At 56.4% G+C, this 27512-nt stretch overlaps 1 protein-coding gene across 1 annotated transcript; it reads left to right on the top strand.

Moving 5' to 3' along the window:
* The first annotated feature begins 3462 nt into the window (after positions 1 to 3462).
* RAB26 (RAB26, member RAS oncogene family) lies at positions 3463 to 26551 on the top strand. The gene is made up of 9 exons (XM_062503468.1): positions 3463 to 3678; positions 6181 to 6291; positions 23513 to 23554; positions 24201 to 24267; positions 24552 to 24604; positions 25396 to 25461; positions 25615 to 25671; positions 25923 to 25999; positions 26449 to 26551. The coding sequence occupies exons 1-9, from the start codon at positions 3463 to 3465 to the stop codon at positions 26549 to 26551; spliced, it is 792 nt and encodes a 263-aa protein (XP_062359452.1).
* The last annotated feature ends 961 nt before the right edge of the window (positions 26552 to 27512 follow it).

Genomic DNA, 27512 nt, shown 5'->3' with positions numbered 1-27512 from the left:
GAGCAAAACGCTGGAATTTAACTTTCACAGCTGCACAAGGAAAACAATGACTTCCCACACAAAACTCACTGATGGGCTGCGCTGATGAGGAGATGTCTGAGGAATTTCAATTAAAAGCCAGCGACACTGACAAAGGCGATGAGATTGAAGTGTTCAGAGGCAAGTGAGAGATGGGGAGGATAGAACAATAACCGGCGAGGGAGGGAACGGTGCCTGCTCAGTGCTGTGTGGGCTGGGCCCTTCCCAAGGCAGCAGAGCCCTCACCTACCCTGGCAGGGAGTTGGGATCCACTCCTGGGGCTCCAGCCCCTTCCCCAGCCCTGTTCCCATCTCGCCAGCACTTCCCTGTCATGAAGGGCCCAAAACTGACCCCAGGATTTGAGTCAAAGCTTCACCAGCACAGACAGAGAAGCCCCCAACCCTTGGCTGGTGGCACTGCAGCAGGTGACAGCAGAGAAGCCACGAGCAGCACATGGAAAGAGCCTGCACCATTCTTCCTGCAGTCCCCATGCGAGGAAGATGAATATCTTCCAAGCTGGCACAGCTGACATCGTGCCTGATGGGAATAGCTCGTCCTTGCAGGCTGCCTGCTGGAAAGACAGCTCCACTCCCTCCAAGCTGGTGCCAGGAGCTGGGACCAGGAGGACAGCAGGCTGGGCAGGCTCCTGGGCTACCAGGAGAGGCAGGGATGGCTACAGCCCGGCCAGGCTGGGGCACGAGTCCAGGGAACATGGGCGCAGCTGTGGCACGAGCTGGCTTTGGAACAACCTGGAGCGACGGGAGGAGGGAGGGAGGGAGGGATGGCCTCGCACTGAAATATCTTGCTTGGCTCTGAGCACGGCATGGAACTTCTGGCACACAAAACCCTGCGAAGTTCCATGCCAAAGAAAACAGGCGGATTGGAAGCCCTGAGGCGCCGTGTTTGTGCAGAGCAGCTGGGCAGAGCACGGCGCTCGGCCCCGGGTGGGCTCCTGGTGTCTCCAGCCCTGTGCAGAGCTCTGCTCCCTGGCTGAGCAAAAGGCAGGTGCCATCCCCATGGCAGGTGGCACCGGTGGAACCATCTGCCTCTCCGTGTTCACATTTATACAGCAGCACTACGGCCCTCTTGGGCTGACCACCCTGATAGGGACAAGCTGCTTTTCTGCCTTTAAGAACAAATTCACATCTATGTAGATGGCTCGGAGTGCCAGAGCCCTTCCAGATACCACTGCTCCCCGGAGGCACTCCGTATCTCCAGGCGTCTGTTGTTCCATTAAGCTATTTTTAGCAAATATATCCCCCTTAGTTCAGCTGCCGTTATCTGATTAGTTCCTGTAACTATATGAGGAGCAACATCTCCAGGCGTGACTGCGATTCTGAGCAGGCTGTGTCTCTGCACACGCCTTTCCTCGGGGAGAGAAACTTACTGGAGATGCTCTGAGCTCAGCCGAGGCTCATTTTGGGGGCTGGGGGCAGTGGGGATCAGCCCCTCGGTAGCCACTGGAGCACACGACCTTTGGTACAGGCAGAGTTATCCGGGGGCATTTCCCGGCTGCTGCCGGTGATAAGGAGCCATCTCCTCCAGCGTTGCCCTGATGCCGCGGCGATGAACAGCTGGCTTTGTTTGCTCCGGAGCCCGGGGCTGCTGATGGAGATTTCCATCGTCTTCCAATGGGGATGAGAGCAGGGCAAAGTCCTTGTGCAGCAGGGCGGGTGTTCCCTGAATATGGGGCTGCCAGGGCTGTGTACCCCCTTCCTCCCGGCAGGTACCACCAGGGAAAGCCACACCATGCCATGGTGCAGGGACTGGTTAAAAACCTGCAGCACACAGATGGTTCCAGCACGGCACTTTGTTCTGAGGCCTCAGCCTCTATTGACTGCAGCTGTCCTGGAAAATCAGATTATACTGCAAAACTGTGGCATCCAGTCTGCTGTGCCAAGGCAGCTCTTCCATCTCCCGGCTGGATTGTTGGGATCAAGGGTGTGGGATGATGAGCCTCCACCGTGACAGCTTTTCCTTCAGCCTCAGCTGTGTCGGAGGAGCGCTGCAGACCCAGAGCTCCTCAGCATTCCCTGTGACAGCCGTGCCCGTGCCCAAGACTCGGGGTGGTAGTAGGGAGATCTCACCCAGGAACCGTGCACAGGAGCTCCTAACCTGGCCCATCTGTCAAATCCACCAGAACCCTGCTGCCTGCTCCTCCTCCTCCTCCCCACGGGCCCTTAAACAGGGATTAACCATAGATTTAAATGCTTCCAACGGGAAAACCTCGTCCATGCCCACAGTGAGAATGACCCCTCAGCATCACCACGGCTGTCACCCAGCTCTGGTGCTGGCCCCGGGCTCTCTGGGATGCTGATCCCTGCCGTGTCAGCTGTCACTCCCTGTGCCAGCAATATCACTTATTCCATCTTCACCATGTGCCTGCCTGGCTTCTCCTGACAGTGATTTATTCCACGTTCCTGCTTCGCTGTGCCTGTCCAGGCCTCCATTCCCAGCCAGGCTGTGGCCGTGCTGCTGGAACACGTCACATAGCCAAAGACATTTATTCCAGCTGAGAGACCTCCAGTGCCTCGGGTGACATTCGTGAGCAGAGAGAGGTGCCAAGTGTTGCTCACCGAAACCAGTTGCTGAGACATACTGGGGGAACCCGCGCTCCCAGTCCCCCCCGTGGCCTGGACCCAATTCCACCCTTAACACCCTCGAGGGATGCTGCTGGTGGCTGAGGGTCTGTGGCTGCCTCGAGTGACTCCCCGACACCGTGCCGGGCTCTGGCAAACCCGAGAGGGATGGAGGCGGCTGCGGGATGGATCCCAAACCGGGATCTGCACTGTGGAGCTGCACCCCGCCTGCGGGGCTGGCGTGTGCAGCGCTGGCATGGGGCACCCCACGCTGCTGCTCGGGCTTCGGGGTTCCCTTCGCTCCTACCGAGCCCCAGAAGCGCCTCCCGGTGCCCCCAGAGTCCCCGCGCCCCGGGGCCGGAGCGCGCAGTGGCGGCGTGGGGGAGCGGGCAGCGCGGCGAGTGGTGCCTCCCCATCCTCTCCTCCCTTCCCGCGGGTACAAATCCCTCCCCGAACCCCCTTTTTCGCCGTGCCCGCTCTCCCCAGTACCCCCGGTACCCCCCGCTCTCCCCGGTACCCCCGGTATCCCCGGTACCCCCCGCTCTCCCCAGTACCCCCCTGCTCCCCCCGGTACCCCCCTGCTACACCTGCTCCCCCCGGTACCCCCCGGTACCCCGGTACCCCCCGGTACCCCCCTGCTCCCCCCGGTACCCCCCTGCTCCCCCCTCTCCTCCCGGTACCGGCGCTGCGGGGCGCGATGAGGGGGCGGAGCCATCTGGGCGACCACGCCCCCAACCAGCCCTCCTCGCTCTTCCATTGGCTGCGAGGCGGGCGCGGGGCGGGGCCGTCGCGGGGCGGGGCGGGGCGGCGGTGGCGGCTCCCGCGCCCCCCCAGCGCCCGGCGCGGCCGCGGCTCCGGCCCCGGGATGTCGCGCAAGAAGGCGGCTCGCAGCAAAGGCGGCGGTGCCGCGCCCTCCGCCGCGCTGCCTCCCGCCGCACAGGGCACCGGCCGCGCCGCCGGCGCCCCCCGGGGGAGCTCCGCCGCCTCCGCCGCCCCCGAGCTGCCCCGCAACGGCGGCGCGGCGGCGGCCGGGCGGCCCTCGCTGAGCAGCAGCGGGGAGTTCTACGACCTCGCCTTCAAGGTGCGGGACTGGTGAGGGCAGAGGGGAGGGCTGCGGCAGTGAGGGGTCAGGCGGGTGCGGGGTCGGGGGTTGCGTCCCCGAAGTTCCCGGGGGTCGGGACCGGGCGGGCATCCCTGCATCCTTCATCCCTGCATCCTTCACCCCTGCATCCTTCACCCCTGCATCCCTGCATCCTTGCTTTTCTGCTTCCCTGCATCCCTGTTTCCCTGTCTCCCAGCCCCGGCATCCCGCCGCTCCGCAGCCGCCCCGGTCGGGGTCTCGCTCGGCGGGGGCTGCGCCCGCAGAGCTCCCAGCAGCGCGGCTGCTGCTGCGGGACTTGTACAAGTGACGGCCAAAGGCTGCTCCGGGGAGTTGCTGGAACCTCCCGGCTCCTCGTTAACCTACGGAAAAGCGGGGCTTTGAGCAGGGGGATGGCACCCCTCGAGGGGCTTCGAACGTGCCCGACCGCTGCTGAGATGTCCACAACCTTCTGGGCTCAGATGGCTTCTCCTCGCTGCTTCAGACCCTGACCAGCGAGTCACAGAGCAAATATATTTGCTTCCTCCTCACTTTATCATGCGACCCGATGCAAGCCCAGCTTGGATCTCATTTGATGATTTTGGGGCTCATTTAGTGATTTCAGCTGAGGCCAGGACTCGGCGAGACCCCTCTGTGTTTCTGACATAGATCTCGGTAGCCAAGCCCGGGGGATTAAGCCTGGAGAACTCAGGTTTGCTATGGCAAGTCCCACCTTGGTGTGTGGTGTTGAGAGCTTGGTGCCTGTGGCAGTCAGTGTGGCCGTCGTGGCATTGAGGTTTGGGATGTGGGGTAGGAGGTGTTGAGGTTTGGGATGTGGGGTTTGGAGAGGGACGTTCCAGAAATGTGTTTGGTTGCTTTGGTAGGTCCTGATACAGCTGCGTTCATGGTTCAACAGCTTGCCTAAAATGGAGCCACCTCTGTGTTTGCACTGGTCCTTGGCTCCCAGAACTCACCTCTGCCTGACCAGGCTGGGGCTTTCCCTAAGGGATCGTCCCCATGGCACCGGGGTGAGCCAGGTGGGTTTTGGATAAGCCCAAATGCACTGGGTAGACGAAACATCAGCTAATGGTCTGGCTGATTTTCAACCAGTGGCAGAAATAAATTGATTTGTATCCACTAAAAACCTGGTTAATTAAACTTTCTCCTTCCCTTCCCCTCTCCCGAGGCTCTTGATCTCTGCCTGAAGCAGTGGCCAAGTCCTGGGCACAGGGCTGGATCCTGGCCCTGGGCACTCTGAGTGCCCAGGTGAGGCTTTGGTGCTGCTGAGTGAGGAGAAGCTGCTGTTGGGGGTCACCTATTCCAAAAAGATGTCTGCAAATTAAAAAAAAAAAAAAATCAATATTTTGTACTAGAATGACTTTTCCCCCCCTTCCCTTGGCTTCACACTGATACTCCCGTGGGCTCTGGCTGCCCTCACCCTGCTGTGCCAGGGCTCAGTGCCTGCTGCTCCTGTGGGACACCAGTGTGGGCTCTGCTGGAGGTGTGGGGCACCGTGGGCAGATGCTGCCCTCCTTGGCGGTGCCAAAACGAGCTGCACCTGCAGCCAAAGCTGCTGCTGCCTCTCAGGGCTGAGCCGCACAGGGGTGGTGGCATTTGCCACTTCTGGCAGCTCCTGGGAAGGTTCGGTGTGACCCAGGGCAGTCCCTGCTGTAAAGCCATTTAAATCCTGTCACGGGTTAATGGCTCGTGGAAGGCTGATGGCAGAGCCTTGGGACAGAGGGAACCTGGCACGGCAGGTGTGGAAGGAGCTGGCACAGCCCGGCTCCCTGGTCCCGGATTTCCTGGTGCCATCCCGCCGAGGGGAGCAGGGTGAGTGCCCTGGGGGGCAGCAGGGCTGGTGGTGTGGGCAGAGGTTTTGGGGAGCTGCATTTGGGAGCAGCCTCAGCTGTGCTGTGGTTGCTTTGTGGCAAGGAGCTGCTTATCCTGTCTGTGCCCAGGGTGGCTGCTGGGTGGGAAACTGAGGCAGGTGGCACCGGGAGATGCTCCCTTGGCATCCATGGAGGACTGGGAGGGTATCCATGGACATGTGTGGGTCCTGCTGAAGGCAAGGGCAGAGTGCACCCCTGGAGCTGGTTGGCATGGCTGGGGAATCCCTGAAGTCTCCCCACAGGCAGGGTCACCCTCCCAGAAAGCCCCACACGTGGTGGGGTGTTTTGTGGGTGCACTGGGGACAGCACGGGCAGCCCGTGTCACCCAGACAGCTCCTCTTGGTTTTCAGGGGCTTTGCCCCCACGAAGGACCTGTGAAGTGCCTGTCAGGGGAAGGTGTCTCCAGTTTTATGACAAGGAGCAGGGTGGGGAATAATCCCATTATTGGTCTCCCCTACCCTGCCCTGAGTCTGAGGACATCGCTCTTGGTTGTGCTTCTTCCCCTCCAAGAATCTGCTGCCCACTGCTGTGATGGAGTGGGGGAATGGCTGCAGTGGGGCTGCCTCCCCAAAACCTGGAGCCTGACACCCGTCTGTCCCTCCCTCCCTCCCTGCAGGTGATGCTGGTGGGTGACTCGGGGGTCGGCAAGACCTGCCTGCTGGTGCGCTTCAAGGACGGCGCCTTCCTGGCCGGCAGCTTCATTTCCACGGTGGGAATCGACTTCAGGGTAAGTGCCTGGGCCTCAGCCCTTCCCGGGGGTCTGGCAGGTGAGTGACGGATTTTGCAGAGGAGTAACTAAACATTGCTCCCAAGATTTAAACCTCACCAGCCGTGTCAGCTCCAGCCAGAGTGCTCGGGGTGTGACGGCAGCAGCGTTTTTGTTACGGCTTTGTACGGGGATGGGGAGCGTGTCCTGTGCTCAGAGTCCTGGGGATAATTCCTCTAGCAACTGAGGATTGACATCTGCCCATGAAAACATTTCCCTAAGGCAGTTTCAGTGGTTTTAAGAGTTGTTCATTTTTTTTCTTGATATATTTCTTTTCAAAACTGATATGAACCAGAATGCCCTGGAAGAATCTCCTGAGCACAGCTTTGGGATGCTGAGGTGGGGATGTGTTGTGCCAAGGGATCTCTGAGGTCTCAGTTTGGTTGGGAGGAACTGGAGCATCCTGATGCCAGGGGAGTCATGGAGGCAGCGGCTGGAGCTGCGCAGCTGCAGTGAGGGCAGTGGAAACCTGCTCCACACAGGTGGACTGGGGGGAAGAAAGGGAATCACTCGTGCCCTGCAACACCCCAGTGTGCCCAGAGCATCCTGTGCCAGGCAGGAACATCTGAGTACCAGCTGGGGCCCTTGTAACCTTTCCTTGGCCGTGTTTCCCTGTCAGTCCCTTGATGGAGGGGCTGCCTGGGGTCTCTGCGGTTCATCACCTGGCAAAGGGGATCCCCACCCGTGGGGTGGGACAGCAGTGCAGCAGGAAGGGTGACTTTACAGAGGTGGCACCAAACAGCCTGTACAGTAGCTGTGCAGGGCATGAGGCAGTTTTGCCACCAAAGCAGCAGCCAAGCCTGGCTTGGCTCTCTGGCACTGGGATCAGCTGCTCCCTGTTCCTCCCCAGTCCCCCAGCCACCTGCTCCCTCCAAAGTGTGAACTTGTCACCTCCCAGGATGTCTGGGCAGCGCTGTCTCCCTGCCCTGCTCCTGGGGCACCTGCTGTGCCATCTCCCTGTGTGATCATTTGGCTCTGTTTGGGTGCTGTGAAGAGCTGCTGGTGATGCCACACACCAGGGTTGTGTCTTCCCAACCGCCTTTTCCCAGCAGGATCTCAGATCTTCACTCTTCTTGGAGGATTTCTGGGAGATGAATGTCTCTTGTAGCCTGCTGCTTGGCTGGGGTGTGAGTAATAACTCGCTGGTGCAGTGACATTGGGAAGGGGTGAAGGACAGCTCAGAAAGCCCTAAGGAAGGAAGGGATGTTCCATGCCTAGTGAGGTTGGGGGCTGCTGCAGCTGGAATGGGTAAATTGAGGTCTGTAATTTTATACAAAGGTAATTACACAGTGTTTCAGGTGTTCTTCACATAAAAGCGTTTTATTACTGATTGCAGTGATTGATACAGAGGGCAGCCGTAAAACCCTGTGACTTATTGATTAGAGTGCTGAAATGACTGCTACTGAGAAGCAATCGAATTAGGGTTAATTTACTTCTCTAACAGAGCTGCTAGAGCTACATGTCTCTGAAATGGGCAGATTATACAGTGGGGGAGATCATGTGTATGCCCTAAAACTCATTATTATCCTCCTTGTAAGGCATTCATAATTTTGGGGGGATGTGGAAATAGTTTTTTGATGTGCTTCTCCATTCCCACCAGGATAATCCTGTTTGGTAATCGTCCCTCTCGCCATGGGCGCTGCGATGCAGATGATGCTCTGGCGTGGCAACACTGGAGGCTTCTGCTGGTTTTAATTTGTGTCTTTTTAATCACGGAACTGTCGTATCGCAGCTCCTTCTCTCTGCAGCCCCGGAGTTTGGCAGGGGGTTTGCTGGCTGAAGGCTGCTGGTGAGGTGGCAGGGGTGGGAAGGTGTCTCTGGGGTCTGCTGTGTTCTCTTGGCCCGCTGTGAGAGGTGCTGACCGAGCGCAGGGGGTTTATTTCGAGGGGTTCTGTGGGGTTTTGGCAGGGTTTGTGCCACACTCTGAGCCTTGCTGGCACCAGAGACTGCAGGGAGCTCCCCAAGGCCAGCTCTTGTGGCAGCTGCGCTCCTGTGCATGCACGACCTTGTTTGGGACCTGCCGGGGCCCTGGGGCCCATCCTGGCTCAGGAAACCACGGGGACAGAGCTGCCCAGCTGCTGGCACTGTCCTGGGCACCATCTCCACTCTTCCTGATGCCATCTGATCCCTGCAAGCGCTCTGGGCTGGGATGGAGCCGCAGCCCCCAGGCCAGCCCAGTTTCCTCCCCTCCCCATCCACTGCTCCCAGTGGGCTCCAGGATCCATTGCTCATTTTCAAGGATGTCAAACCATTAGATGCACCCAAAGCTATGGCTAATGGGTTACATAGGCTGGAGCAAATGTAAATGAATAGAAATCCATTTAAAAATTAATCTGGCATTACTATTCCTAATGGGCCCTGAGGTTTGTTCCCTCCCACTGTTTTATGTAAGGGAGAACCTCCTTCGATGTGTTTGTTTATTATCATCTCTTAAACAAAGAGGGATGTTGATCTGAATGTGTTTGGAAAACAAACCATTGATGCTGTGGAAATAAAGAGGATTGTAGTATTTAAAAAGGCATCAAAATGGCACCTATTGTCTTCGAGCTTTGGAGGTGCTGAGTCCTCAGTGCTCCGTCCTGGGAAAATTTGCTTTGCAGGGAGAGCATCTTTAGCTCCTGGGGATGATTCCAGCCTTTCCAGTCCAGCTGGGACAGGGCCAGGGTGTTCCTGAGCTGAGGGTTTGGCTGGTTTGGGGGTGCAGTGCTGGGGGAGCCCCCGCTGTGGGTGCCATCGAGGCAGAGCCCTGGGCGAGGGTCCCGCTCCCAGACAGAGCAGAAACCTCTGAGCTCCTGAGCTGCTTCCCCCCAGGGTGGGGACAAACCCCTCTGTGCCTTCAGCACCTGCATCACAGGTGTCACCTTCAAGGATTCATTGCTAAATAATGAGGGGCTGAATTATTACCCTCCCTGGTCTGTGCCAAGCCATGGCACGGGGTCTTGTCTGGGGAATCCTGGCAGGTGCCTCTGCTTGGGGGGGGTCTCTCCCCACAGATCCCCACTGGGGATCTGAGCAGCTCTCTGGGCTGTGTGTGCTTTCCTGACTTCATATGTTCGGGTTCCAGGGGGAAGGGGGCTCCTGGAAAAGAGCAGGTTTAGTGCTCAGGGGTGTGAATCCCGATTTTCTCAGTGCCACAGAAGGAGCTGCCTCTTCTTGTAATTTTGGCAGTGCTGCAGAAACCTCGACAGAAATTGAAGCTGTGCAGCCAGCGGGACTCGTGTCCTGTCGTGACAGCTGAGTGATGGGAGGGGGGTCTCGCCCAAGCAGAGAAGCCAAAGGTGAACACAGTGTCCCTGTCCCCAGTGACACCCAGGTCCTCACAGCCCAGAGCTTTGCGGGATTGGGCAAGGCAAGATTTTTGTACTAATTGGACCTGAAAGGAGAAAAACATAAAAGGAAAAAAGAAAAAATTAAGGATGAGCCTTTTCTCCCTAGGAAGAGGTGCTAATGAGCTTCTTTGCATTAGCAGGGGTGATGGTTCCTGTGTTAATCAGGGGGATGGAACTTTCTGGTGGAGGTCGGAGCAGGGTGGCTTCTCTTGGTGTTCTCCCAGTGGTGACACTTCTCTGTTGCTGCCCCAAGGACAGAGAGCAAAGCAGAATCGTCCTGGCCCCGAGCTCAGGTGCTGCTGCGAGAGGAGGAGCAGGAGGGAGCCAGCCCCGGTGCCTCGGCACAGCTCCAGGCTGCCGGGGCAGGCAGTGGGCACTGGGGATATTTCCTTTGAAGGCTCAGCTTTGATGTGCACAGGTTCAGAGAGCTGTGAGGGGGCTCAGCTGCTCCCCAGCCCCTCGGGAGGCTCCGTCTCTGCTCCAGCCTTGGCTGTGCCGTGGTTTATCTGGGACGTGCTGTAAATAAAACCTGCCACCGGTGGCCCTGAGCTCTAAGGACTCCTGATTACACTCAGCCCTGTGCTGCTCAGGGGTGGAATCAGCGCTGTGTAATGTGGATTTTCCACGTGGGACATTCGTTGCATCCCTGCTTATTTTTTATTGTGTTTATGTGTGCACTTTCCATGGGCTGCCCCCGGCTCCTGCAGCGAGCTGAGCTTTGCAGGAGGATGGGAAGCTTTGCTCCAGCCCTGCAGAGTGTGCAGAGGTGCAGGGACCACGGGTTGGATTCACCCAGGCCGCTCCTGGGTGTGCATGTGCTGGGAGAGGGCTGTGGATGCCCTGAGCATCTGCTGGTCCCCAGTGGGCACCCACATCCCTGCCCTGGGGTGATGCTCTGGTCCCCAGCAGGTGCCCACATCCCTGCCCACATCCCTGCCCACATCCCTGCCCTCCCAGCCTTTGCCTGGTACCTCCCTTTGAAGGACTGGAGCAGCCTGGAGCCTCCTGAAAGCCAAGGGCTGGCTTTTATCTCAGCGGTTGGCACAGAGCATTAGCAGGGCTCATTTTCTGATGGATCAATCCGGAAAAAGTGGGAGGGGAGCTGCTAAGGCCAGAAGAAAGGAACGAAAATAAATTAATTTCAGCATTTTTCTGTGCAAAATTAGTCCTGGATGTTGGAGGGAAGGAACTTGGGCACTGGGCAGAGTGTTTAGTCTCTCCTTTGCTGGGTGGGGGCAGGATGGGGATTTGCTGGGGGTGGGTTTAGGTTGGTCCACAGGGCTGGAGCTCTGGAGGGAAGTGGCCTTTTCCTGGGAGAAACATCTTGGTTTTGCCAAGCTGCTTGGACCAAATTCCCCTTCATGGGGCCATGCCAGTGGCAACAGAGGTGCAAGCAGGATGGGGAAGGTGGGGCAGGAGTGGGCAGGGGATGCCTGTGCTCCCATCTTGAGTATGGCTATGGCAATTGCTTGGAACTGGGTGACATTTAAGGTCCCTTCCAACCCAAACCATCCAGTGTTTCTATGTGTTTCCAGCAGCAATTTGTCTGAAAATCAGTTTGTTCTGCAGCTCTCATTGCTGGATGAATTTTAATAGCAGCCAGTAGCTGATTTCATATTTTTGCATTTCTCACTGTGTGAAGAGCTGGGCTCAATTTGCCCAGAGCATATTTCCATCCCTGCAAGTGTTCAAGGACAGGTTGGACGGGATTTGGAGCAACCTGGTCTAGTGGAAGGTGTCCCTAGCCTCAGTAAGGGGTTGGACCTGGATGGTCTTTGAGGTGCCTTCCAACCCAAACCATTCCAGGAGTCTCTGATGGTTCCTGTGATGCTCCCACCCCTTCTCCCTGACTCCAGGTATGGACACGAGGCTGTCACTGGTGCTGTAGGGACCAGCTGTGCCCAAATCCAGCACGGGGAGGCAGATCCTGCCAGTCTTGCCCAGAGAGGGCTCAGTGCTGGGATTGCAGCCCTTTGTGTGACTCTGAGGACTCAGCTCCTCCACATCTGCTGCTGGTGCCTGTTCCTTGCTCCCAGCATGGGCTCTCGGGGCAGTAAATATCCGTTTTCCACGGGAAGCCAAGCCCTGCTTTTCTTGCCGTGGCCGCTCCCTCCCTTGCAGAGGGACACTCACAGCTTTGCAGTGGTGCCTCTCATTTGCTTGCAGGGCTCAGTTGCCAAGAGATGCTGTGAGCAGTGCCCGTGGTGGCTGCGCCTGCTCCTCGCAGCTCCCGGGCTCTTATTCATCCTCCTTTGCCTCTTGCTTTTGGGAAATAATATACCCCAGTTCTGCAACACAGCAGGAAGATGCAAACCCCCGTGTGCAGGCGGTGATCCCAGTGGACAAGGGACTCCATTCCTGCCTTAGGGAAGGCACAGGAAGAAGATGAATGTCTTCAAAGCAAAGAAGTGCTCGAGCAGCTGGATTGGCAGCCAGCCCCAGAACCTGGTTAAGAAAACTCTTTACCAGCTTAATCCTCTGTTCAGGATGGTGGGAAGGTGCCTTCTCCACCTCCTTGGTGTCAGAAATACCAGCCAGAATAGTTTGGATGTGGGATTTTGTGTCCATTCCAGCTGACGTGACAGTGCTGGGGATGTGGGGTTTGTGAGATGCTTCTGGAAGGGCACCAGTGTCTCCAGGCTCCTGCAGGGCTTGGTGGCCTCCTGGTGCCTGTTGATAGCTGGTGTCCCCTGGGTCTGTCCTGGCCTGGGGTGGTTGGAATAATGGGTTTAATTAGCTCAGGGGGATGAGCAGGAGGCCTGGGCTGCTCAGGAGCTGCAGTGCCAGGACACAGGCAAGGGAAACACAAACTTGGGAGCTGCTGGTGGAAGGAGAGACGTTGTGAAGGTGCTCAGCATAACCTGCCTCTGTATCCTCCTGGTCAGAGTTGTGTGGGAGCCCAAAACCCCTACAGAGGATGGGAACCATGGGAAACTCAGCTGGGAAATGCAATTCCCACCCATCCACAGTGTGTGGTGTGGGTCACATCCCTGCCCCAGCTCAGCAGGATCACTGGGAAGGAGCAGGGTGAGCAGGAGCTCGCTTCTGCTGTGCAGGCTCCTCTCTGGCTGCTGCCAGGTGGGAAATTGGCTCTGGAGAGGCAAATTTGGGCACTGGAGCATCCTCTGCCATGGATCCGAGCCGGGCTGGATCCGCTCCCGGTGCCGGGACCTGTGAGGGAGTGTTTTATAGTCACTAAAACATTTAAATGGGGCCAGAGTAACTCTAAATGGTTTCAATATTTAATGGAATACATTTGGCTTAATTTCACTTTCATCTTTTATTTGTGATAAAATATTGAACTCAGCTGTGCAGAACTGGGTTGTTCTTTGAAAGCAGAGGGAGGGCTCCCAGGAAAGGGGGGGCAGGTGGGTTTTGGGGTGACTCTAACCCCCCCACTGCCCCCAGGATGGGCATTTGGGGTATCCTTGCCCCATGGCCCTGCCCTGCTGAGCTCCTGTGGTCCCCTGAGTCCTCGCTGCCTCTGCTGAGCCGCTGCCTCGTTTTGTTAATTAATTATTGCTCCCAGCAGGCTTTGGGTTATTCCCGGGGTGGATGTTGGTGATCTCTGTGGGTGAGGGTGAGGTGCCAGTCCCGGGTCTGGCAGTGCTGCAGTGGCAGGAGCTGGCTGTGGCTGAGCTCACTGGCTGCTGGCTGTGTGTTGTTCTTCCCTGGCAAACATCTTTCCCTTTTCCCCTTTCCCCAAAGACCCTAAGCCATGCGGTCAGTCCCACCCATGGGGCTCTGCTGGACCCTATGATGGTGGCACTGAGCGATGGTGACAGTGAGCACTAGCAGGTCATCCTTCTTGGGAAAAAAATGGGGGGAAAATGGGAAAAAATGGGAAAAAATGGGGAAAACCACCCCCATCCAGGCAGGTCAGGGCTGTGTTTGGGGTGGAGGGGGCTGCAGTGTGGTGTGTCCCTGTCCTTGGATGGTCGTGGGGCACACACTGTTCCTGTGGCAATGGGGGATTGAAGGATTGAGGGCTTTACCTGCAGAGCCTTTGGGAGATAATAATATTTGGAATATTTTATCTATGGAAGATAAAATATTTTGTTGTTGGCACCATGGGCACTGCCCATGTGGCTCCTGGCTGCATCCCAGGGTGTCAGAGCTGCCCTGGCTCAGGATCCCAGCAGAGCCCTGGAGCTCACACAGCTTTGTTTGTCTACCAGGGATATACAGCATTTTTAATCGTGGCTCAGCACCGACTCATTGCCCTGAGGCACTGGTGAATCTCTCTGAAGGAACAGAAAATAATTCATCTTTATGCCTCCACTGGGAAAAAGTGTTTCTCCCTGATCATAACTAATGTGAGTTTGGAGCTGGTGGTGCTTCAGCTTTAAAGGGTGATGTCCATTGTCCTGGGCTGTGGTTGTCCCAGGGTGGTTGTCCCAGGGTGAGGAGGAGTTTAATGGGTGCCTTGGGGGTCTCGGTGATGCTCCTGAGCCTGAGGAAGATGTTGGTATGGCAGGGCTGAGTCAGTTCTACCCTCAGGAGGTCAGCAGGCAGGAAGGCTCATCTTCTAGGGGCCATAAAACCATTGGCACATCTCTGAGGATGTGACTGGCCCTGGTGTGAACACCTGGACGAGTTCCGTTCTATTTTGTGTGGGGCTTTTTTCTGTTTAATTTATGGAAAGGAGGGGAGTGGTGGGAGCTGTGCCCAGCTGCTTGGGTCAGATGCCACGCAGCCATCGCATCCACCTCGCCAGCCCTTGTGCCATCTGCCCGTGTCTCGGGACTTTCTTCCTGCTGCCTGCCAAGCCTCGATGTTGCCAGGCTCAGTGACACACTGGGGAAATGGAGGCTTTGGCTTTTCCAGCTTTGCCTGCGCAGCATCACCACGGCAACGATCCCGCCGAAGGCTCCGTGGCATTAACGCTGTTACTGGGGAAGAGCCTCTGCACCGTGGCCACGAGCCCCGTGTGTGATGTGTGTGATGTGATGTGGGGTGAGGAGCAGCTGGGGATCCTGCCCCATGCCAGGGCTGCTGCTCCTCCTCACCAGGACCGAGCTGGACTGGCCCCAGTGCCGGGCACATCCCCCCAGGTGTTCCCAACCTTGCAACAACTCCCTGCTAAAGATCTTTTTCCCCCTGAAGCCAAGTGCAGGAGGCTGCTGAAAGGCATCTGGGCAGCCTCAGCCTGTCTGGGGAGCGTAGACCCCACTGGTGAGGCCCTTGCCCCGTGTTGGATGCTGAATTTGGTAGGAATTGCTGGATTTGGTTCTTGTGCCGCTCACCAGCAGCTGGTCCCGCCGGTGCCTCCGTGCCTTACTGCTTGCTTGGAGCTGATGATAAAGAAAAACACAGCTGCACGTGTGCATGAATAATTCAGCCCAGCCTCACTGCTGGGGAGTTGAAGGGAGACCCTGTCCAGGGACTTCCCTTGGAGGGGAATGGTCCCTGGATGAGCATCCATCCACGGTGCCCTGGGCAGTGCAGGGTCAGTCCAGACCCCCTCCTGCAGCTCGTGCAGCCAGATGTTCAGGCTTTCATTGCTTCATCTTTTTTTTCCCTGGTGTTGAGCATGCTTGGCTCTGGGAGCTGTGACCCCTGGGCTCTGCATGGCCCCGTTTTCCTCAGAGGACGAGCTGGGGAATTGTTGTTGCTCCTGGCGCCAATTTTTAGAGCTGAGCCCGGATTTGGCAGCGGTGCTGGGCGGCCTCCACAGCCCTGGTGAAGGGCTGGCAGCTGTGCCAGGCTGGTGGGATGTGAGCCCTGTGTGCCGTGTGTCCCTGCACCCGTGGTGCCCCTTGTTCAGTCAGTGCCAAGGAGCTGAGCTTGGACAGGGAGTCCTGCTCTGTGGGGCTGCTCCCCCAGCCCCTTTTGCATCAGGGTGACACATCCAGGTGGCCTCTGGCAAGGCTCAGCAAGGGGCTCTGTGGCTCAGCCCGAACTTCCTTCAACCCATTCATGAGCTGCACTTATCAATGTGCATGAATTAATGGGAGAAGTGCTCAACAACGCCGAAAATAACTTTGTTCCCAAGCAAGCGTTAAAGCCTGGCAGATGTGATGTGTTTTTCCCTCCTGAATAATACACACGTGAGGTCAGATTGTTCCTGACAGCTGGGTGTGCTGGGGGAGAGCAGTGGGAGCAGAGCAGCTCTGGGAGGGATGATTCTGCAGGGATCAGCCCCACAGCCCAGTGCAGAGGTGGAAATGCTCTCCTGAGGACCTGGCTGCTCCAGCTGGAGCTCTTGGCTGAGGATGGGCTTCCCAAATGTGAAACAAAAAAACCCAAACAAAACAAAAAAAAAAAAATCAAGGAGAGTGTGTGTGGGGTTTGGTTCAGTTTTGTTTGTAAAGGGGTTGGCAGTGTCGTGGAACAGCTGCCCAGGAGCGTGGTCTGTGCTGCTGCCCAGACCTCCAGCACCCACAGTGGAGGATCTGGGGTGTTTTGCCTCCCTGGGGTGATTTCCCAGCACATTCCTGGCTTGCAGCTCTGCTCCAGAGCCCCACATGGGGAGAGCAAAAGGTGGAGTTGGGTTGGCCAAACTGGTTTGACTGATGGGTTGGTTTTGGCGTGGAAGCACCAGTGATGTGCTGAGCATGCTGCAATTCCTCAGCACCTCTGCATCTCCTGGGGCTTTCAGTGGTGTCCAAACCTGGGGAAGAGCCTGCTCTAGTAGAGCAGAAAATGGGAGAGCTGGGACTGCTGCCAGGGAGAAGGAAAAGCTTTGCAAAGATCAAAGCTTTGAGTGCACAGTGCCTGTGCTGGCAGAGCCCTGAGCTGGGGATGCTCCTGTGCTGTGGCTTCTGCCTTGTGCCACCTGTGGCTGCACCTGAGTGGCCACCCCAGCTCTGGCGGAGGAGTGATGGGGCAGGGAGCTCAGCCCCTGTGTCCCCAGCTCTGTCCCAGGGGGATTTCAGGATTGTTCTTGCACAGGGGGCAATGGCCAGGCAGGACCATGGTGCCATTGCCACCCGTGGCAAAGTGGAACCACTGTGGTTAGTGAGGAGAAGGTGAAACCTCCAAAAGCTCTGCTGGATTTCGGGGAGCAGCCGCAGGGCTGAGGAGGGTCCTACCCTGCAGAGGGGGCTGGGACCTGCTGTGTTTCAGCCCTGGCTGTCCCTGTTGCCACTGCACCATGCAGAGATGGGCTGTGGTGCCAGGGAGCACTGGGTCCTGATGGGTGCCAGTCCTGGAGGCTGACTGGACCCATACAGCCATCAGGAAATTGCATTAAAGCTGTTCAGTCACTCTCCTTTCCTCGAAGCCTTCGAAGAATCTGGCTCAGTTTTGCTGCACAGCAGTTTTTGGGAGCTGTCTGCCTGCTTTGGATGTGGGTGAAGGATGAGAGTGTTTGGGATAAAAAGCTACAGATTCCTTTGTCAGGTCTTTGGGGATTTCATTTTCTTTAGGGATGAGAAAGGCTCTTTAATAATGCTGTTTGCAGTGCTGTCTGCAGACGCTGCTGTGTTACTGCTGGGTGCTGACAGAATGTTTGCTGCTGGATGCTCAGCCCTGATTTTTTTTAATTGGATTGTGAAGTCTTCTCAGAAACTTCAGGCAAGTGTTCAGCCCAGGGCTGGCTGCAGTCACTGAGGCAAATCCCGGAATCTTTTAGGTTGAAAAAGACCTTTAAGGTCAGAAAAATGCTGCTAGGCTTTATTTGTCCCCAGATAAACGATTCCCTGTCTAAGTGGACCTGATGAGCCATTTTTCATCTCTGCTGCACTGATGGGGCCGTGTTTGCTGCAGATGAGAAATGATAGGGCAATAAATGCTCCGTGGAGATCCCTGTTCAGCTCTGCAGCGTGGCATGGCCTTGATGAGGAAAATGAAGATAAATATGTTGAGCGCCACGTTACTCCTTCCCAGTATTGGCACAGATCTGCATGAGCCATCTCTGCCCCCTTTGTTTCCAAGGCTTCCTGGTTTAGAAGTAAGCAGGGATATTTGGAAAAAAAATATCCCTTCTTTTATAAAGTAGGGGGAAAAGAGATGGAAGGGGTGAGTAATGCAGCGCAGGGTGGTGGGGGAGCTGCAGGGATAGTGGGGAGGATCCCATCCCTTGTGTTGGAGCTGCAGGGATGGGCTGCATCCTGCTGCCTCTTGCTTTCTGGTGCCTCTGGTCTCCAGGGTGGTTGTAGCAGATCCAGCCCTGAGGAATTTTGAGGGTAAGTTTCCCTGGCTGCCTGTGGGATTGGGGTTCAGGCTCACCCCCCATGCTGTGGGAACACCTCAAAGCCTTGCATGGCCCCCTTGGCATTGAGAGCATCGAGTCTCATCTGCCTGTGCCTCCCTCAAGGAACCTTCCCATGGATCATCCCAGGACTTTGCTGGTTTTGTGGAGCAGCCAGGCTGGGAGGGAGCATGATCCCCACCTGGGACTGCGAGTGCTGCAGGCAATGCTGAGAAGCAGAGCAGGGCTGAATTTAAAATGTATGATCCTAGCAGATCCTCTTACCTCTAATCTGTCCCTAAGACAGGATTCTCATCTTGCCAAAAAAACCCCTTTATTTGCAGACCGATGTGACTAGGAGATGATAAGTCACTAATTCTTCAGTGTGTCTGCTCGAACAAGAGCCTGGACTCTTATCTCGGCAGGGCTGGCAGCCAGGGAGATGTTAATTGGGATTTCATGTAGTGAACAGGGCTCTGGACAAAGGCTGGTGCTGCTGACATCCCTGGGGTGCTCGCTGGGTGCTGTGGGGAAGGGGCTGTGCCCAGCTGGAGACCAGGGTGTATTTCTGTAGGGCTGTGGCAGAGGGGACAGGGTGGGGTGAGCCCTGTAAGGGGCTGTGGGGTCACTCTGGCACCAGAGCAGGCTGTGTGCTGGGAGGTGCCGTGGTGTTAATCTGCATTTCCTGGGACCTGCCAAGGAACTGAGCAGGAGCTGAGCAGCCAGAGCACGATGTGGGCTCTGAAAGGATCTAGGCACCGGCTGCAGGCAGGAGTGTGCAAGGCCTGGGGAGGAAAACATCCCAAGGCAGAAGTTTCTATTTTTAGCTGCACAGTGCAAATGCACAGAGCTGCTGAGGAATTCATCACCTGCCTTGGAAGATGGATGGGTGGGATTTTTCTCAGAAGGGAAGATTTATGGGAGAGGCAGAGGGAACCGTGCCAGGGTGTTTTGGCCACCCAGGTCTCCCCTGGGCTGCTCATGAGTGTCTCTGGTGATGGCACAACTGAGGAGGAGGAGGAAGAGGAGCACTGAACGTGATCCCCAGTGCCTGGGGCATCCTCCAGCCCCACACAGCACAGCTGGAGCAGACCATGTTCCAGCCACGCCATGGCACAGCCCTGCCTCCTGCCCACATTGCTGCTCTCCCCATTCATTCCCAGAGGCTTTCTGCAGGTTCCAGCACAGCATCAGGCTGTGCCCTCCCCTCTCGTGCAGGGAGTGCGCTCCTGGAAGGCTTTTCCCAGGCTGGAGTGCTGTGCTGGCTGTGCTCTCCGTGCAGGTGCTGATGGCTGGGCTGTGCTGGGTCAGGCACTGCTTGGATTTAGAGGGACCAGGTTTTTGGAGCACTGGGGGGACAAAGTGGGGCGGGTCCCGGATCCTGGCCTTGGCTGGGATGTCCCCGAGCTGTGCCTGGAGAGATGCTGAGCCACCAGGAGCAGCTCCCTGGCTGCACATGTCTGGAAAAAAAACCTCAGGGCTTTAATGAGCAAGTTTAATGCAGTGTCCTGCTGTTTTGGGCAGATTTCCATATCGATCCTTGATCTATTTTTGCAGCCGCCGTTGGAGGTGGTGGTTATTTGTGTGTCTGCTATATCACAACTCATCCCATTTCCTCCTGGCACACGAGTGTTTGCGCTCACAGGGCTCCCTGGGCTTTGCCAGGTGGGAATTTGGTTCCTGGTCTGGCCTTGGCACCAGGCTGGGGTGCTCCAGCATCCCTTCAGCCAGTCCTTCACTGCTGGGTGTCTCCTGGCTCCCTGAAATAAAGGATAACCCAATCTATCCCTCGCTCCCGGGTGGCCTGGCCCGGTGACACCACAACCTAATGACATTTCTGGGTGGCTGCACTGTCAGTCCCACAGCTCATTACTGGCACTAACTAACTCTGTGCTGCCCCAGTGCCTGCGCCCACTTTGATGTATCATCACTAATGCCATTTATCCCCATTTTGACAGGAATTTGCCCCCCTTCATCTGCAGGAAATGCCTCTAAGACCAAATAATGACATTTGAGGGGCTTCTTTTCCGTGGCAGAAGTAGAGCCCACTGTGTAGGGGGATGCTTGGGTGGGCACTCCTGGGCAACACCAGTCACAGGAGCCAGGGTGGGGGTCCCCTGGTTGGAGCCTGAATGGTGCCAGCGAGCAGCTTCCCATTTGTCCAGTTAATTGCAAAGCAAATTGATCCATGTATTCAATTTAACTTTAGAGGCTTTAATTAATGAGTTCATGCATGTAAGAGCTGGGAGAGGCTGGCTTGTCGATGATGCTGATCCTGGGGTGTGCTGCAGCTTCAGTGGCGTGGGCTCAGACACCTGGGGATGTGCCAGTTGCTCCTGGTGGGATTTTTGGGCACTGTGATGCGGGGTGTGGCATTTGCCCATCCTGCAGCTGCTGTGAGGGCAGAGTGCTGGGTCTGTGTGGGAGTATGGTCTGTGCACAGTTTTGTTCCATCACCTTCCCCTCCCTCCCTTCTGCTGCTCCCAGGCACTCGTGGCTGTGGGATCGTGCCAGGGCTGCAGCCAGGGCCTCGGTGTGTGATAATGCTGCTCTTAATTGAGGACCATCTGCACTTGGTAATTTAATTTTTCCTGCATCTGCAAGGTTCCAATTTTGTTTATCTGATGTCCTGAAGATTATTTAACTTCGGAGCATCGTGTTTGTCCACCCCAGGCACTGCAGACATTCCACTGCGGCCCCTGCTAGACGAGATTTCAATAACCTTTGCACTGCCCCAGGAAAAAGGACACAAAAACTGGAACTGGGAAGGGCAGCAGCAGGGCTGAGGTGCAGGGATGGTTTTCCAGATTGTGGCAGGAGGCTGCTGGGAGCATTACCTCTGTTCTAACAAACAGGGTGAGATGAGCAAGGAGCCCTGAGCAGCACAGCCCCTCCCCTTGCTGGCAGGGCTGGCAGCACATTTCACGTCTCAGTGCATTGACACACGGTGTCTTTTGCCTTTGGATGCTCATTAGGAGCTCAGCCCCCAGTTGTGCCTTGCAAGGGCTGACAGGAGGGAATTGAGGCATCTCCTTAAAAAAAACAGCTAACAACAAACAAAAAAAACCCAAAATCGGAAGCTGGAAAGTCACTTAGCCGTGGTATGGGGGAGACCTGGGCATCTGGTTCATCTGAACCACACTGCTGTGGTTCTGCTGGCAGCAACCTCTGCCCTTTCCCAGCCCAGCTCCTGCTACAGCTTCTCTGGGCAAACTTCTTTGGGATGCAAGCAGGGATGCAGGCAGGAGTGATACTGTGGCTTTCTCTGGCTGTGTTTCCAGCTTGCAGGAGCATTTCTACAGCTTCTGACCCTGCAACCCTGCTCTATTCCACACCCAATCCTCAGAAAATCATCTTTTCCCCCCCAGGCTGGTCCAGCAGCACCTGGATCCCTGTGCAGACTTTAAATAGGTCTAAGCATATACCTCCCTAAAATATAGGTCAGTCGTAATTAGTGTGACTCCTGTTGCTGCTGGTTCCATGTTAATTAACTCCTGCAGTGGAGGTCAGTGCATGTGGGGCACCTTTGTAGTTTTAGCTTTTTGAGCTGCTCACCAGATGCTTCAAGGTGGCTTTGGCCTGGATGATCCATGCTCAGGGCTGGGGCCGTGTTCTCCCTCCCTGCCACCCACGGTGTTCTGTCAGCCTTGGAGCACGGCCACACTGGGGACATGGCCACGTCCCTGGGCACAGCCACACACTCTGTTCTGAGCTGGGGGTGCTCAGGTGGCCATGGGGAAGGGCACCTGTTTGGTTCTGGTTTTAATGTGATGCTGACTGTGTCCTTGTCCCTTGTCACCATCCATCACACCAGGTGTCCTCATGCCCTCGTGCCAAGAGCTAATGGTGAAACACGGCGCCTCTGCCTTCCTCTGCAGTCCCTGGCACAATACCTGGCAGGTGGTATTGGCAGCTGGCTGCCAGCACCTGGGAATGGTGTTTGGAATGGCATTGTGCCACTGCAGAGCCCGTGGGATGAGCCTGCAGGATGAGTCCAGCATACAGGAGCCAGGGTTTTGGAGAGCAAGGTGAGCTCGGAGAATGGATCTCCTGCAGAGCACACACCTGCCTTGTCTCACCTGTGGCACAGAGTAGGACAGGGCTGTCCCCCGTGCTCTGGGATGAGGTGGAGGTGCAGCTCAGCACCGTTTGCTGTGGCTCTGCCCTGGGGCCGGCTCTGTCCCTGCTCACCTGGGAGCCCCGGGAAGAGGCACCGAGGTCCAGGGAGCACTTTGTGGCAGTGGGGAAACTGGGTTTTAGGCACTTCAAGCCTTCAGGTGTCACATCCTGGGAAAGGCTCAGCTCTGCATGCAGGGAGCCCTAAACCCCTGCTGGTTCCCTGAGCCCCGACTTCTCCCCAAGTACTTCCCAGCTCCCCCACCCCAGTCCCTGGCTGCCTATTTTTACAGCTCCCGGGCTGTGAATCACTTCTCTCCCCCGTCTCAGTCGCTGCCTTTGAAGGTATTTATAAACCTCGGCCGTCTCCCTGTGCCTGCCTGAGCAGAAGGAGGATTCAGGCTCCCTCCTGCCCTCTCCTCCTCGCCGGATCCTTGTGTAGATGTGCAGGAGATGAGATGCTCCCTCTGCCCTCATTAAAACTATCAATGGAGAGCCTCGGCAGCACCTGAAGGGGTGGTGGTGCTCAGCGGTGTGGGATGTGCAGGGATGGATCTTGGCATGGATTCCTGGGGGGTTTGGTGGCACTGGAGTGGCCGTGGCGTGTCCAGTGCCGGGGGTGGATGAGCCAGGGCTGAGCCAGCAGAGCCCAGCTGGGGTCATGGCAGCATCGGCCATCCCATGGCCATGCGACGTGGGAGATGGGAGCATCCCAAACCAGCTCCACAGCAAATGGAGGAAATGGGATTTAAATTATCACCAGAGCAGCCACCAGCTGCCTCATCCCACTGGTGCGCTGTTCCCTGGCTGTGTTTCCAGCACGTCCCACTGATTACTGTGCTAATTTCTATGGATCTGGTGAGCAAATTAATCTCTTCTCTGCTCCTTCCCCTGGGACTGCTGGGCTGGAGGCTTGCATTCCTTTAATGTTTGGAGGGGCTGGTGCAGATTTCTGGGATGGTGGTTGCTCTGGGACAGGATCCATCTCCTGCCCTCCTTGTCTGGCACAGCCACCCTGAGGGGCTCCCACACAGCTCCCAGCTCTGCCAGGGCATCCTTCCATCCTTCTACACAGAATATCCTGTGTGCTTTGGGGAAAACCCAGTGTGGAGGGACACTGCCCCCTCTCCTCCTCAGTTCCACCTTTCCTAAAACCAAGCAAAATGGGGGGGGGGGGGGGGGGAGAAACATCCTGAGAAGGAAACCAGAAGAAAAACAGGTCCAAAAGGCAGGAGCAGGAGTTATTTTTAATTTGCTGGCTGGATGTGGGGTGGCTGACTCTGTCTTTTGAAGGCCATTAAAGTGGGATGCTGGTGCTCATTAATTCATGGCCAGAGATCTCCAGCCTGAGCTGAGTGGCATTGCCAGGGTTTAGGTACCCAAATAGATGTAACTTGTGCTGATACAGGGAGAGATCCTCTGGCTGGGCCATGGTGAAAATGACTCCGCAGGTGCTTGGACCAATGGATGGGAGTTTAAGAAGCAGGAGAGGGGACCAGCCTGAGGGTTTGGGGGAACACTGACTGGGATTGGGGCTGGCTGTGTCTCCCTTGGTGTTCTGCAGCTGCTGTCACCCCTCACCACCCTTTCCATTCTCTTTCAGAACAAGGTGCTGACAGTGGATGGGGTGAAGGTGAAGCTGCAGGTATGTTCCCATGTCCCTGGAAGCATCTCCTTTGATATCCTGGGTGTTCAGAGATGGGCAAAGCCCCTCAGAGGACAAAGCAGAGGAGCTTTGCCCCCAAAATGGGGCCCCACTTCTATCCTTTGTGGTCGTGTCTCCTGTCCTGGGACAGCCTTATGGACCCTTCTGGCTACTCTGTCCCCTTGGCAGGAGCCTGCTCAGGACTGGGGGCTGTTCTGGCCACAGTGATCCCATCCCATCCCAGCCTGTGTGCCCCTGCAGCCAGAGCTGCTCCAGACCACTCAGACCTGACAACTTCTCCCTTTGCTTGGAGCTTGGTAACACAGATCCCTGAGGCAGCAGCCTGCACCCTACAAACCTACTGCTGCATTAAGGATTGATAAAACACATTAGTGGGTCCCCAATGCATCCCTCTGCTCCATGGATTTTCTGATTAATGGTTGTGTTGGGAGCCCTTGGCCGTGTTGTGTCCCCACGCCAAGGAGTGGGAAGAGGCTGCTTCCGTATTTATTGCTCTGGTCATTTTTCCTATTGATGTTCCTGGGAGCAAAAGCTGCAGAAGCTTCCTGGGGTTGCACCATGCAGTTTGGGCTGGTTTGGGTGGGTTCTGGTCAGGTCTGATCCCTCTCCTCCTGTCTGCTTCCAGATCTGGGACACGGCCGGGCAGGAGCGCTTCCGCAGCGTCACCCACGCCTACTACCGGGATGCCCACGGTAAGCACGGCCACCTCTGCTCTGGGGGAGCCCCTTCCTCCAGCTCTCGGGGACCCTGAGCTGCCACTCCAGGCCAGGTGAGCCAGCAATCACTGGAATGGTTTTCCATGGGAAGCAGCTGCCGTGGATGGAGGCAGTTCTGCAAACACCAGCAGTGTGAGGTGTTGCTGTGCTGGATTTTTGTGTGTTCTGTATCTCCTCAAGTCCCCAGCTGTGCCCTGCCACGGGGGCTGTGCAGAGTGCTCTGAGCCATGGGCACGAACAGCCTGTCCCTCTCTCCACAGCCCTGCTCCTGCTCTACGATGTCACCAACAAAGCATCCTTTGACAACATCCAGGTACAGCAGCACCCCTGGCCCCTCCTGCTGTCCCTCAGGTCTGACTGCCTGGGTTGTGGTTGTGGGCTCCTTCAGGAGGTGTTTGCTGCAGGTGGGAGCTGTGCTCACTTGCAGAAGGGCTGTGGTTACTGCTGAGCACCTGCAAGGACAGGCAGGGGACAGGCAGAGAAGGTTTTCCCTTTCACAGCAAATAAAGGCTGATGGATTCACTGCTCCGGCCAATTAACGCTGTGTAATTACAGCACTGGCAGAGAACTTGCTGCGGGAAGCAGCAAATTCTGGGAATTAGAGCAGGTTTGATTGGATTAGGCTGGATTAGAGGGCAGGGAAGCCACCCCATGGCTCAGGGAGGCAGGTTCAGGTGCCTGCTGGGAGCAGTGTGCTCACACAGGGCACATCCCAGAGCCAACCCTCGGCCTTGTCCTCTGGAAGGAGGCTCAGTCTGAACATGCCAATTGAGGGGGAATTGGGGTCAAAGCCCTACAAGCACCCCATGGCAGATGGAGTGGGCAGGGTGGGTCAGAAGGCTGCTGTTACCCTGGGAAATGGGGATCTGCTAGCAGCAAAAGGTGGGCTTGCTTGGCAAAGTGGGTTCCCTGGGGCTCGGGGGCACCCCAGGGTATCCCCTTGTTGACAGGGATCATCTGTGGAACATCCCTGGCATTGCTTGGGGTGGCAGCACTGCCTTCTGAGGGTGCCTATGCCAGGACTGGGGCAGCTCCCCATCATTCCCATTCATCTTCTCCTCCTGGAGCTGTTGCCAGCCCCTCTCTTTGGCTGTGTCTCTCCAGGCCTGGCTGACAGAGATCCATGAATACGCACAGCAGGATGTGGTCCTCATGTTACTGGGAAACAAGGTGAGCCTGGCCCCAAGGCTTTGCCAGAGCCTCCTCTTCCTCCCACGCTGCAGCCCCAGGCAGGGGAGCCTGGCAGGGCATAAGGGGACAGGGAGGTACATGCTGGTGACCTTCCCAATCACCACAAACTGCTCTTGGCCATTCCTGCTGCAGGTGGATTCAGCCCAGGACAGAGTGGTGAAAAGGGAAGATGGAGAGAAACTTGCCAAGGTAGGTGAGGTACCTGAGGATGTCCCTCAGATGTGCACAGGAAGTGGTCACCTGAAGACCAGTCTGATCCCAAATACACCTGGGAACACTTGGCTTTTTTTCCCTTGTCATGCTCTCCCATTTCTCCTCATCTATTCTTCCTTTAAGTTTCTACTAACACCTCTTGTTTCTTTGTCCTCAAAATTACTCCGTGGCAGTCCCTGGGAACACCCTTGGTGCCACTCCTGACACTGCTGTGTCTAATCCCACAGGAGTATGGGGTGCCCTTCATGGAGACCAGTGCCAAGAGCGGCCTCAATGTGGAGTTAGCGTTCACAGCCATCGCAAAGTAAGTGACCAGAGCAGTGGCCTTGTCATCAGGAGGAGCTTTAGCAGTGTCCAGACCATGCTGAGATCAGCTGAGCTGGGCAAGGCAGCTTGGAGTCATGGAATCCTGGGATGGTTTGGGTTGGAAGGGACCTTAAAGCCCATCCAGTTCCATCCCCTGCCACAGGCAGGGACAGCTTCCACCATCCCAGGGTGCTCCAGGCCCTGTCTAGTCTGGCTTAGGAGTCATGCAAGGATCCAGGGGCAGCCACAGCTTCTCTGGGCAGCCTGTGTCAGGTTGCAGAATTCCTTCTGAACATCCCATCTATCCCTGCCCTGTCAGTGGAAAGCCATTCCCCTCTGTCCTGTCACTCCATGCTGTTGTCCAAACTCATCTCTGGCTCCTTCCAGACAAAATCCTCTCCTTCCCAGAAGCAGCAGCATAAGAGTAACATCTTTCCCCTCTCCCAGGGAGCTGAAGCACAGGTCCATGAAGCTGCCCAACGAGCCCAAATTCAAGCTCCACGACTACGTGAAGAAGGAAGTGCGAGGCTCGGGCTGCTGCAGGTCCTAACGTGTGTTTGTACAGAGACTCAGGCCCGTGGGCAGTGTGTGCATGTCTGTCTGTCTGTCTGTCGTGTCTGCCCCGAAGGCCAGCTGGGACCAGGGCGCGGGAGCAGCAGGAGAAGCTCTTGGATTCTGCAGCCCCGTTGCACCCGTCGGCTCCGGCTCCCCTGGCCAGCATTCCCTGCCCAGCTCGTGGGTGGGAGGTGGGTGTTTGGGAAGGGGCTGGGGTCTCCTGTGCCTGCTCTGTGAGGCTGCTGTAACCCTTGTGAGAGCCAGGGTGTGACACTAGGGAACCAACACCTTCTCCCCATCTAGGAGGAAAGAAGTCCTGATTTTTTTCTGGGTAGGAAAAAGTCCTGAATTCCCTTTTCTTTCCCTGTGTATCTGGAATTCAGCTGAGAGCCCTGGCCTGGGGTGTGCAGGAAGGGTGTGTTTGAAGGCACCCCTTTCTGTAGTTGCTTTCTCCTGTCTTTCCATCCCTGTGAGGTAGGACACGCTTCCACAGTGAGGGATTCTCCTGTCCCCTGCAAAAGCAGAGTTTGGCTGTCCGAGTGAGCTCCTGCCCACCTGGCTGTGTACAGAGATTTCTCAATGTTCATCCCCTTGAGAAAGGCTCTGCTTCTCCTCCTTCCACCCTTTCTAGTACTTTGAGAAGACACCTAGTGTATTGCAGCTTATTCTAAATACCCTCCTGTAAGTGTGATGGTGTTTTCAGACTGCAACGCTTTGATATCTTCAAAGTTCTCTTGGGCAGCTCTTTTTTTTCACTGCAGAGAGCTGGGGGGAAGCTGCAGGCAGTGATTTTACAGGCTGCAGAGTCCTGCCAGCTCTCTTCAAGGGCCTCCTCACCCCTTTGGTCTGTGTCAGGCTTTTGGCTGTTTTTTTGTCAAGCGGCACTTCTCAGTACAAATCTGAATCTGGATGAAGTGTTTGGCCTTTGGCAATTTTTCCCTTTGAAAACTCCACGC

Source organism: Cinclus cinclus, chromosome 16 (genome assembly GCF_963662255.1).
Source record: "Cinclus cinclus chromosome 16, bCinCin1.1, whole genome shotgun sequence".
NCBI lineage: Eukaryota > Metazoa > Chordata > Aves > Passeriformes > Cinclidae > Cinclus > Cinclus cinclus.
The sequence above is the reverse complement of the archived record's forward strand: the minus strand, read 5'-3'. Positions and strand labels throughout refer to the sequence as shown.